At 34.5% G+C, this 13,436-nt stretch overlaps 1 protein-coding gene across 4 annotated transcripts in view; it reads right to left on the bottom strand.

Moving 5' to 3' along the window:
- The window catches only part of LOC113236499, a 37,019-nt gene extending 28,584 nt beyond the window's left edge, over positions 1-8,435 (bottom strand). For all 4 annotated transcript variants that reach the window (XR_003310963.1, XM_026472604.1, XM_026472605.1 and 1 more), the window contains exon 1: positions 8,269-8,435. Coding sequence is in view for 3 of the 4 variants with exons in the window: in XM_026472604.1 (XP_026328389.1) it covers positions 8,269-8,319 (51 nt within the window). In the remaining variant the exon portion in view is untranslated. The remainder of the gene's footprint in view (positions 1-8,268) is intronic.
- Between the last annotated feature and the right edge of the window lie 5,001 nt (positions 8,436-13,436).

Raw genomic sequence — 13,436 nt, 5'->3', positions numbered from 1 at the left:
TGTATAAATGGTTAACTAACACTTGTATTGTTTAGGTTTTAGCAATAGTTTGTCACACTTCCTGTCATAAGTTGTTGAGATAAAGTAACGCAGAGCTATTTGAACATACAACTACAAGTTTGGGTGCGAAATTCTTAAGATTTTATAGTAAACTTTCATAAAATGGGAACATTCTTCGTTTCTATTACAAATTCGCTGTAAATGCAAACAAGAGGATAGTCGTCCCTAAAAAGCTACAAGTCATGCAAGCAATGATGATCACAGGTGATGCTTATATAGAGTGTAATCGTTAAGTGTGCCAAGGGGATTATTTCGTGAATATAAGAGATATCAAAAACCTTACAACTGATATCGAAAGTACGTTACCTAATGATTAAAGCTACTTTATAAAAATAAAACTAGAAATATCCAAAATTTTGACGTTATTCACTCGCATATATTTAATATGACATTCTTAGAGAGGCTTTAGTTTCGAAAAACTGTTTTGAATATCAAATTTTGTATCTACTTACTTAAAAATAAACATCACTTTGTTTATATTCAATTATTTAAAATATTACTTTATTACTTCATTTATAACAGTTTCGTTATCTGTAAATTTATTGTTAGATACTTCTTAGTCTAAAGCCTCTCTACGTATATTACATTAAATTTATGGGCGCGCTTAATGTTAATATTTTGGATGTTTCTAGTTATATTTAAAAAGTTATTGACGTAGTTTTGCTCATTTCATAATGTAATTTAGATGTCAGTTTAAAGGTTTTTGATATTTCTCATATTTATGGAATAAGCTCCAGGACACACTTAACGATTACACCCTGTATATGTTAAATTCCTTCGTGCATTGGAAGTTGCGCAAGATGGCTTGATTGATGAAGAGGATGGTTAAGTTAAAATATGGAGGTGGATGCAGGCCAAGCACTTCCGCGAGTGTTATCGAAGCACGATCGGCCTACGGGCTCGCACCGCAATCAGAGCGTTGCGTGCACTGCGCACGCGCGGCGAATGTCTTTCGAATGTACAGGCACAGACCACTAGCTAGCAAAAGTCAGTATGTAGAATAATTCGGATACCCTCAATGTGCCTCCATTCTTAGCAATTTAATCTAAGTTACACCTCGTAAGCGTGAACGAGGTGATGTAAAATATACGATGTTTTGTTAAGTTTTGTTTCAAGTTTTGACGAATTTGGGGTGCACGAAACGAGTTTTTTTTTATAATAACACGGTGACGAGACGAACAAGTTATACGCCTGATGGTAAGCAACACGCCTGTCCACAACAGTTGCAGTGCCACTCAGAACTTTAAATTGCAAAGATCTGAGGGGCACTGCCACTGTCCCCGTCATGCTGAGACATAAGTTGACAAGTCCCATGTGCCTGTAATTTCACCAGCAGCAACCTTACTCTCCAAAACCGGAACACAGCAATGGTAACATTAGTGCTGGGCGGTAGAAATAGATAAGGTGGCAGTACTGCCCTGGACGAACTCTTTCATAAGGAGCTCTACTGTTACTTCCTCGCAACACCATTCTTTTCTTTTACATTTGGCGCACCCTGAGCAACAATCTGCGAGTACCATACGCCGATTGGTAAATATTTTCAAGGCGAGGACAATCATTATAGTCATGCCATCGATACGACTAGAAGAAGATCGTATGGAAAAGAACATATAAAAAGAGGCACTTGGAAACGGAGACGCCTGATGTTTTGGAGGCTAGAAGTGAGCGCACTTGGACCCAATGTAAATATGCGATGGAAATGACAAGATGCGATATTAAATATAAGGTTAAAATTAAACAAGGCAATTAAGAGGAAGCAGCAACCTCGCTTCGGGTCACGATCACCGAAGTGAACGCAGGTCGAATAATTTAGCGCAATTTTCGTTATTTTAAAGTAGAGTGAAATATGTTTTTTTGTGATATTAAGTGACGGAACGAGCAAGTCGCACCTAGTCGTAAGCGACACGCCTGTTCATAGTAGTTGCAGTGCAACTTAGACCTTTAAATAGCAAAGATCTGAGGGATATCTTGATCAGTCCCAAGTGCCTGTAATTTCACACTTACCTTAGCCTTTAGAACGCAGTAATGGTCGCATTACTGATTGGCGGCAGTAATAAGTAAGGTGGACTTTCCTGGACGAACTCTTTCACAAGGAGCTCTGTTACTACTAAAGAATTATTATTCGCTTTTTTTTAATGATGTAGAGAGGTGAGGTGGTGAATTCAATAATCCAATACTTATTACCGTTTTCGGTATGCTTGCTACGTTTGAGTGTCAAAAACTGAGCAAATACAGATTTCTTACAATTTGTTTTTATGTTGTAGAGCCGTTAAACTGCGCGGTTGGTGTCAAGTTTGCCTTGAACGTCACATAGGTATGCAATGCGCGACGTCCTATCTGTCGATGGGTCTCTTGTTGTTTGTCATCGTACATATGATGTCATGTCATTGAATTTACTTGATTTACCTGTGGGTTGTTCTGGTACTCAGCACGAAACTCGTGTTTTTGAACATTTAATTAAGATTTATGTTCGTTAGGAGCACTACAACAGCACTGATTGTATTGTAGTGTATTGTACTGTGCCATCAGAATGAGGTATTAAATTAATATATGGGTTAATATAGATCGCTTCAAAAAGGTAGATAGCTACTCATTGGGAGGCGGAGGAGAGGTATGCCAATAGGCAGCAGCTACCACTTCCGCTAGAGTACCTTCCGAAAGTTTGTCACTTTGATTACTTTAAAAATTGAGAATCATAGAAAAGCTGCCACATCGTTCCCGCTACTACCTATAATGAAGCGTCTGTACTTAATTACAGTAGCTTAAAACCTTCCATAACGTCACGGAAAGATAATTTTATATACTCTTTAGACAGTTTCTATTTGTTGTCAGGAACTACTAAGTTATTCAGATACCGTTAGTACATAAACGTACAAAATATAGGGCCTATTAACCCGTTACGCGTTCTAAAGACACACCAGGTCCTTTACGGCTTTGTCTTTTTCTTTCAAATTTAAAAAAGTTATAAAATTTTATGAATTTTGAATATATTCAATAATAGTGGATGAAAACACAGCTGCATATTAGAGACATCGAGTGGCTCTAGGACGATACAGTATCAACATCGTTACGGACATTGTGTGTCTCTCGGACGGATTAAACCTACTTCACTAACTAGTAAAAACCTTTCCTACATGATTATACCTTTATAATAGAATAAAATGTAATTAGTTTTTATCATCACCACCAATGTTATCTTTTGTTATTTAATAAATAATAGACACACGCTTGGCCACAAACTCACCTGTTGTTAAGCAACGATGTGACCGACGTTGGTATGAGTTTGCTTAAAAAATGCCTATTCACTCTAGCCTTGAATAGCCCCAAATTTTGCTTTTGGGAAACACAGATTGAAGAAGAAGAAGCTGGTAGAATATTCCATTCCTTTGCCGTACGCATCAGAAAGGAGGAAGTAAAGCGCTTAATGCGAATGAATGGTATAATAACGACATTAGGATGGAGTGTTTCGGAACTTCTAGTCGATCGAAGGAGGAACGGTGAAGGTGGAACTACATTGAAACGTTCCTGCGCACACTCTCCTAAATATAGCCGATAGAAAACCTACAAGCATGCTACTTTTCTGCTATGGTCGAGATTTTGTAGTTTCGACTCCACAAGAGAATTGTTGTTAATAAGTATCTTTGCTTTTCGCTCCACCGAGTGGAGGGCATGTCTAAATTAACTTGTGTAATGGGTTATATATATCAACATATAAGAACTTAGTTTGAATTGTTTCCATGGATAAAATATTCGGTAATTAAAATTTAAAAAAAAATTTGTAGGAACAAAAGCTAGTTGGCCTGTCACACTGACTAGTTCTTTAAAAGCAATAATATATCGACGTTATAAATAGGTATCTGAGGCAGAACTTTTTGCAGGAGACTTCAAAGTCATGAAACTAATCAAATCGTACAATTCAAACTTTTTATACACCTGTATACCTAACATAATAGATTAAATATGAGATAAATGATGATACATTTAAATGTAACCTACTTCACTGAGCAAAAATAAAAAGTATCGCGTGATAATATTACGTAACGAATGCCATAAGTAGTCGGGTCTCCTTGAAATACATTCTGTTTGACAAGTATTCTAACCATAATAAGTTGCGTGCCTAGTGTACAGAGCAATAGAATCTCCAAGGTGCAATTTTATATGCAGAAGAGTCGGTCTGAACTTTGGGTTGCAATGATCATTTTGATATGACTCGAAACTTCTTAAATTTCATAACTAGGATCTCAAGCTATTTTACAAAATGATTCTGAACTTGGGGCCACGACGATTGTTTACTTCCGTGTTACGCAAAATAGAGTCCTCAACATGAAGATTAAAAAACTGAAGTAAGCGTAGATGGAGGGTTGGTAATCATATTGCGAGCGCAAACAAACTCAAATATTAACGTTTTTTTTTTTTAAAATATGATTTTACGACCTATTAGAATAGATCGTCGATCGTCGTCGATCGTCGTTTTTTTGTTGCCCTGTTGTTACCGAAAACTATATTGATTAGAGCAAAGTGTGGGCTGTGACAAGCCACTACACTGGATGCAAAAAGAAGGAAATGAATGAATGAAATTAATGTATTAATGATATTTGTTAACTTAAAATGTGGTTTAAAAAAGGTGGTACAAATATACACAATAAAACAGTCCTCATATATTATAGATATCATTTAAATATTTTTATTTTTTTATAATCTTGATCTTGAAATCTTGGTTTTGAAATCCAGAGTTTAGGTATGTTAATTTCACAATAAACGGCTATACTTTCATGGACGAACTCTGTTACCAGTAGCTGTTTTTCTACTAAAAATCTATACGTAAATCTATAATTCATCTACATTTTGGCAACTAAACAATTCTAAGGCAAGTCCTATTAAGTATTAAGATAGTTGTTAACATATTACAATAGTGGATGGTAGAATTAATGAAGTTTGTACGAACATGGATATCATCGCAATGCATCCATGATCCTTCACTTATATAATCATGTAACTAGTTAACCTACAGAAGAGTTATATCTAGCAACAAAGTACACGTTCTTAAAGTGACAAAAGAGTGTTAAAAGTTGACATTATTTTATTTTACAATTGAGTCACTTACAGATGAGTCAATTGGCAATTGTGAATCACCAATACGCTTCCATGAATGAATGTCCTTACGCATAGTTTACAAGTTACTATTTTAAGAATAATTAATACGTTTTTACCTACAACTTTAGTTACTTAACATTCCCTTTACCGCGTGTAACGAAAACTTGGCTATATATTTAGTTCAAAGACTCCGAGTACTCTGAGTTTCTAGAAATCGAATTTACATATGAAGGTTCGTAAATATTGAATAGTATGTTTAGGTAAATATCATTAGGTATGTGAAATAACTTCTAAGTACTGATTTTGTATGTTAGACATATTCACGCATTTTTGAATGATTTTAACGCATATTTTCCACTTTCTGCGTTTACATTAATTTTGAAACTTTCAAGTGGCACACTAACGCCATAAGCGAATGTGCAAATATTTGAACACATTGTAGGAGTGTAAGATGCGTAGGCGTCTATAGCCTTGCGCCCGCGCCGTTTTGCCACCGAGCTGGCATTGGCGTCGATCGACAACTCTGCCTTATTCGGCTAACTGGGGGGCATGATTCGCTTTAACACACTCTTTAGGCAACAAAGAATCTACAGTATTAAGCACTATGTCGAAGACTGGTTTTGCTCTGGCGATTGATGTGTGAGCTTATCTAGTAAGTCTATAATTTAAGAATTTCAAAATAAAGTAAAATATATTAATAATATATTTAAACTTTGTAGATATGGAAAAACTTTATCCGAGAAGGGCATACGTTCTTGATGAATAAGTCATTTAGAATGTAATGTCCGGGATTTAGTTTGATGAATTAATTCCTTACATGACTAAGTTGTTTATGTTTTTTCTATCTATACCTATCTGTCTCCAAAAATATAATTTTTATTTAAGTTTCGACGTGTATCAATACGTATGTAAATAAAAAATTACATGCATTCTCTTCAAAGGAAGGTACATAAATAATTCCACTTAAGTCATAAATATTCTGTGGGGCTAAAAGAGGACGAGAATTAAACAATGACAGTGAAGAGGCGTATGAAATGGAGTATTTAAACAGGCGCTAGGCGGCCAGCTGATCAACCTTCCGATCTCATTTACATTTACATACCTTCTGCGGGCACCTACATTGAGAGATTAACTATAATGTATAGTGTGGGGCTCGTAATACAAAATTCGACGTTCATATTATGCCTTACGTCATTTCTTAGCATCCAAACTTGCAATTTAAAAATTAATACTTTGTTTTTATATCTTGTTGATTGGCGAACGTAAATTTATATGGTCTGTGGTAAATACACACGCGGAACAAGGAACAGCATGAAGGAAATTTTCAACGTAATAGATATTGTAGATTTCTCAATTTGAAATAATACTTTTTTGTATTGTAGTTGATGCTTGCGTGCATGTAAACCAACAAGCAAGTAAAGTAAGTTTTACGAATTTCCGTATTTAGTACCAAAAAAACTTCATTTTTGTGATAGTCCGTAAAGAGCCCGAAATATTTGTTTGTTTAGTAAATAGTGAGGACAATTATGAATGCTCCTTGGTATATACGAAACGAGGATCTGTATCACAATTTTGATATAAAACTCATAGAAAGTTATAAAAAATACGCCGAAGCTCACAAACATAGACTTCATCGTCACGTGAATATAGAGCTTATACAGCCGTAGATAATACAAATAATGGTGTGTAGACTAAAAAGAACTAAACCATTAAGTTACAGTGAATAAAATAAATATTATTTATATATTATATAGATATATTATATATATTATATTATATAGATATTATATAGATTAGTGACAGTGTTAATTAGACTATGAACACACGAACAAAGTGTCTTCGCTTTAAATAATATTAAAAGACATTTTGTCGATGAACAATTTTTTTTATATCAGTTACTTTTATTTTAAGAAATTATGTTAAATTAAAACTACTTATTAGTCTTCTAAAAAGGCTATATTGTTTGTAAGAGCGGTTATAAGGTTTTGTTTTGCGTTATAACAAAAAAAACCATAATGTGTAACAATGGCGAAAACATAAGAACGCAATATCCATTTGTAGTTTATATTACATTTAATTTGCGAGATATAAGTTTAGATAACACATGTGATAGAGAATCTGGATCTCACCCAATTTATTATCTATGTAATATGTGTAGAAATCTTAGTAATTCATCTCTTTAGAAAACCCTGAACTTAAACAAACATAATACGACAATATGTTACGTCTACCGTATTGTTAGGCCATGTGATTAAACATACTTTACACACCATGTGAATTTTATCCAAACTGGGTTACTCGCTTCATAATGCCTTTACTGACTTATAATATATATTATGAATGAATACGTTGTAATATTAAGCGTAACATCTTCGCATAACTTTATTTAAATATTGATTGTATCTTATTTAAAAGAACGATACAAATTATTACGTTACCTTCAAGGTTTTCCTATGATTAATTTCGTTAGGCTTAATGCTCTGTTGAGTGTTTAACTTTCACTGTTTTATGGGCATTAAGTATTTTGGTACTATATTTGTAAAATAAAATTTATACCACAATTAAAAAGTTATTGATATAGAACATTGCTTATTTAATTACGGAGTTAGAGTTGGCGACATTTGGCCTTGTATAATAGAAGGTAAATTTGTCCATGATCAATTGATTGTGGTTAATAAAGAATTCAAGCAATAAAACAGGAAATAAACAAATTTCTTGAGTAGGGAAATAGAGTACTCTGTTACTAATGACGAATTTTTATTTATAATTTTTCACTTTTCTTAATCTAGATTTAAAAATATTTTGAGGTAAATAATTATTGTTAAAATATCTTCAATCTGAAGTTATATTAGTAAACTTTCAGCTTAAGTAATATTCCGATAGACTAAACAAAATCACACACGATCTATGATTTCAGAAGTTACGTAATTAAGCTCTTTACTTTGCTGTTAAATAAAAAAAATACCAATAGTAAATACTAATAACATAACAGTTATTAAAAATGTTATATTTAGTCAAGTGATGTTATCTATTTATGAGTTTACCTGCACAAAGGTACGGGCAGTATTGATAATGGCTATTGCATCAACTGGAGAATTTAAATTTCGAACTAACCTGGGCTTGCACAGCCAACAGTGAGGCAAGAAGACACCACAACGGCCACATTTTGAGGGAAACACTTGACAGTATCACAGAGCACACTTTGACAGTTCGTTTTTTTGACAGATCGTGTTTTGACAGGTCGTCAGCGCATCATGACGTGCGTTCGGAGCGCGGGTCGGAGCGCCACTGCGGAGTGCAGAGCTCGCAGTCGACTTGGAGAACAACAAACTTTACTTTCTGCGGGACTCGCCAGCGTTCACACCTGCTGCTTTTTTGTGGACGTACAGTGGCCATAGTAACGAAATTTTTCTTAGCTAGCTTAGATATCTTCACGAGGCGTATGAGAAAATAATAATCTAAGCAATAACAGGACGGGTCGGAATATGGGGCCTCACTATTTTAAGGTCGTAATAGAGATGTCTCTACTACGACCTGAAAAAAGTATCAAAACTACTGATCCCTGATACTCATGAGGCAATGTTTTTTGACGTTTCAAAGGTCTTTGTAAAATCCTTCATAATGTAAAAGAAATACGTTCTCGAAGCAATGACGTTACCAGAATCACAAAGGATGTTAAAAGTAGTTAACAAAATAATGTTCCAAAGTTAAGTTCAGAACAGCAATAATCATAAAGTAGTGAGTGTGAACGAGACCTGGCTACGCAACGTTGCGTCTACGGCCGGCAGTCGTTACGACATACGCCCACACCCGTATGTAGAGTTGCAATACCTGTTAATAATATATCAGTTACATTTACGTCATGATAATATAGTAACAAGTATATTTGTTACTAAGTATCAATTTGTATCATGCGCTTTAACGTCGTAAAATCGAGTTCCAATATTCCAAAACGTTTCTTTCTATTTTAAACGCTTTGCCACATTTTACATTTGAACAGTTTTCAAATGTAGTGCAATTAACGCTCTGTCAATATGCAGTATAATACAGGTAGTAGAGCTCCTTGTGAAAGACTTCGTCTAGGAAAGTACTGCCACCTTATCAGCCAAGCAGTAATGTGAATATTACTGTGTTCCTGTTTTGAAGGCGCATGGGTCTTGTCAACTTATGTCTCGGGGTGACGGAATGACGGGGGCATTGCTGTGTCTCTCAGATCTTTGCGATCTAAAGCTCTGCAACTGTTATGGACAGACGTGTCGCTTACCGCTAGGCGCACGATTTGTTCTTCCCGTCTCTTATTTATAAAAAAGTTGAAATTAAATAGTTTCAATATATTGAATTATACGTAGCTATACTATGATATTCATTCCTCAGAACATTCTCGACTCTACGTCTCACCCGCACGCACACAAACTCACGCGCAGGTATACCACCTCGAGATCCTTTCGATAGCCCTACCACGTCTACCGTCTTTTTCGTTTTTAGTACTTGACTGCTGGTTTAAGAGCCTCACAAAAACTTCAACTCATTTCAACCGTATTTTACTACGAGCATATAGATTTACGTATTTTATCCTTTTTATGGCTTTACAAAACTTTATCAAGATTGCTAGTCTATCGAAGTACAAATTTAACTTTAATTATCTCTTTCTCATAGTTTAAAACAAATATATTGTTGGATTTATTCATTACTATCTAGTGCCTACGGGTTGGCCTGCGTATAATAAGTACTTTGATTAACCTACTTTACTATACTAATTTTCATAGTTTTATTGGTTCTCCATACAAACTTTCATCCGTATTACACTCCCTTTAAAATTTCTTTTTATGGCAAAAAGCAGCCTATGTCCTTTTCCTAAGTCCCATCTATGTCTATATCAAATTTCAACAATTTTGGTTCAGCGGTTTAGGCGTAAAATGGTAACAAACAGAGTTACTTTCGCATATATAATATTAGTTTGGATTACCACCTACATTTTATGTTTGCGTCACTTACATTTTATATGGCTGCGAAATAGTTTTAGGATATTAAGTTACTGACAGGTAGCCTGCTAGAAATTATTATTTTGCTTTAAAGCCGCCTGTTGTACATTAGCTTATTTTGTCATATTTTCAATACTGGTATGTATTATCATGAAGAATATTTTATACATACATTTTTTACACTCAGCTACAGGTTAAGCTACAAATAATGTCACTTTCATGAACTGAAAATTTGAAAGTTTTGTGAAAGACATATGGTACATTTTTCAACAACAAAACTTTACTTTTGGTTAACAGTTTCCAATAATGTGACTTACCATGCATAATGTGATGTTTAGTATTTCCATATAAAAGAGTTCAACGAGAGATTTGCCTATTAGACATATCTTTGTTTGATAACCATAATTAGGTAGAAGTTTAGGTAGAATATTATATTTTTTGTTTTATTTTAATTTTAAAATCTTTGTATATTTCTTAATTAGTTTACCACATACAACGTCACGTAGGTAACTCATTACTAGGAAATCTCTAGACAAGCTATTTCTAAATAACTGCGATACTGTACATTACAAGAATAGTAATAACATCTCTTGATTTAGCCCCTACGTGTTATACTGTTAGGACAAATATTAGGACAAAGGTTAGGACCAATATTTGAAAATAAGTTTGGGTTTGAAACACGCATGCAACATGTTTTAACATGCATATCGGTTTTTGAGTTAAGCGCCATCTAGCGGCGTGGCGCGTTAAGTGTTGATGGCTTTTTCTGTGAACGTTTGACGTAGATGGCGCAACAATCGGGGCACGTTGCCGCCCAAAATCAATACCATATCCGGCATGCGCCGCCCAATGTATATTCCTTCAGTGTTTCAAAAAGCACTCTCCTAGTTGCCCATTTTCGTACGTCTGTACTCGCTGCAGTGCTTGTGCGCTACCTATCTTCAAAAGCACGGATTTACCCCAAATTCTGTAAGTAATTTTCTTTTTTTTATTGTATATAAACTACACAGTATTTTTCTTGTACAAAAAATTTGCAAGTTCATTCATAAGGCATGAAAACACGCGTTGTATCGTGAAAAAGCGTAGAATCAAAGGCTGAAATACAGGTTAGGAGCTATAGTGTAGGGCGGGGATTGACCCCGTAAGAAGGATTTAACGGATAACACATTGACCGGATTAACTTTCACTTTCAAGAAATATCGCGTAATTTCTAAATATTCATAATTTTTACATGCTATTTGTCTTGAAGGCAGTCATTAAGTATGGTTTAAGTTTAGCGATACAAATACTAACACTATATATAGTTCATTCATATGGTTACCAAAACGTAGTATTTCAAGTTAAAGTAAAGTAAAGATTTTTACTAACTGGAGTCATTATTTAAGAGTTCGTTTCAATTATTTATTTCGAACTAAGTCATGTAAAAAGAACGTTAAAATCGTTTTTAGGATCCCTTCAGACATTAATATTTTGCAGATGGCAACTAAAAACTTTTCTTACTTTGTTATACTTACTACGAGGATCGATAAAAAAAGGAAAATATTTTCTCATGTAACTTTCTAGGTGTAACAAATTATCGTTCTTTATGGTAATCGAATCCTGTATCGCAGAAATACTTATTCTTTACGATCGTGTTATACCGAGAAAGTTTGGGGATTCATTTTTGATGAGAAAGTTTCACCCTATTTATTTCCTATCGATGTGCGTGAACAAATAACGTATTTAAATAAATTATACAAATTTTGTCCATAAATATAACAATAATTATTCAAAACCTGTATGAACAAGTAAATTGATTACACTTTAAATAATATTGTTGATGACGTAAAAGATGTGTGTTAGGATCGTAGCAAGTGAAAAGCTGTTCTGTACCTAGCTAAACGGGAAAAATGTTATGTCAAAGTTACAGAGTTCATGATCTCGATGGCCCAGCGCTTAGCACTGTGGACGCTAGATGAGGAAATCCCGGGATCGATTCTCGGTAGGACCAATTTAAGAAATGAACCGTTCTAAATTGTCTTAATTGTTTAAATTACCCTAATTCGCAATCAGGTAAATAATTGGTATGTTTATATAGAAGTATCACAATTATTTTTAACAAATTTCAACGACCAACGTATATTTTATTGACACATACAAAATTCCAACATTATTTTGAATTTTTTTTATAATACCATGTGACGGGATGAACAAGTCGTGCGCCTGGTGGTCAGCGACACGCCTGTCCATAACAGTTGCAGTGCCACTCAGAGTTTTAGATCGCAAAGCTCTTAGAGGCACCGCCACTGCGTCCGTCACTCTGAGACATGAGTCGATAAGTCCCATGTGCCTGTAATTTCACCAAACCGGAAAGCAGTAATGCTCACAATACTACTTGGCGGGAGAAATAGACAACCTGAAAATTATTTAATTACAAATAAATTTTGAGTCAGTGACCAAACTATTGTATTGAAAAGAACCTCAAGTCAAGTCATGAGTAAATAAGGCTGGTTCTCTGTTTTCATTAAAAAAATAATAATAGAAGATGTTACACGTTCTTTCCACATTTAAAAAAAAATTAAAGTCAGCAACGTGGAATAGCTTAAATCAATAAGTCTCTTTAAAACCTAAGCGATAAAGGCTGTTCAAAATGTTCTCCAATTGTGTCAGGCCTAGACTAAACTATTGCTCAGTGCTTCAAAGTAACAATAGTGTTTTATTGCTTTGGGTCTGCTCCTGGGATATTAACCGGCTATTTTAACAAGATTCGGTAGTTAAGTCTTATTACGATTAAAGTTAGATTGCGTACATAAACAGAAAATTACTGCTATAAAAAGACCGAGGGTATTCAGCCCTTGACATTAAAAGTAGATTATGTATTACATAAAACTCGTGAAGACATTGAACTTTGTCGATTTAGTAAATACTTAGTACAGGTAATATGTACCTTATGATTTTTTAGTATATAGCATAAATTATTTAAAAATTGAAATGACCAAATTTTGTTCACGGTTCCGATGAAGTATAAGCTAAATAGCAGCAAATTTGAAAAATATTTCCGGCGAGTTAAGTGCTATAATGAACTTCTTTAGTTCATAATGAGATAGAACAGATAACAATGTGAGCATTTAGTTGTGGCTGGTCAGATCGATGCTCCAGTATCATAATAACGTCACCAAGTTGGCCGGCAGCCAGGACTACCTATTGTGTATTTGGAGGGCAACTATCGTCGAAAATGTTGTCTCACTCTAGTTACCCCTCTCTTAAGTTCAGTTTCTCTGGAACTATAAATGTACAATCATTTTCACAAATATTTAAATT

This window comes from Hyposmocoma kahamanoa, unplaced genomic scaffold (genome assembly GCF_003589595.1).
Source record: "Hyposmocoma kahamanoa isolate Upper Pololo Valley unplaced genomic scaffold, ASM358959v1 92, whole genome shotgun sequence".
Classification (NCBI taxonomy): Eukaryota; Metazoa; Arthropoda; class Insecta; order Lepidoptera; family Cosmopterigidae; genus Hyposmocoma; species Hyposmocoma kahamanoa.
The sequence above is the reverse complement of the archived record's forward strand: the minus strand, read 5'-3'. Positions and strand labels throughout refer to the sequence as shown.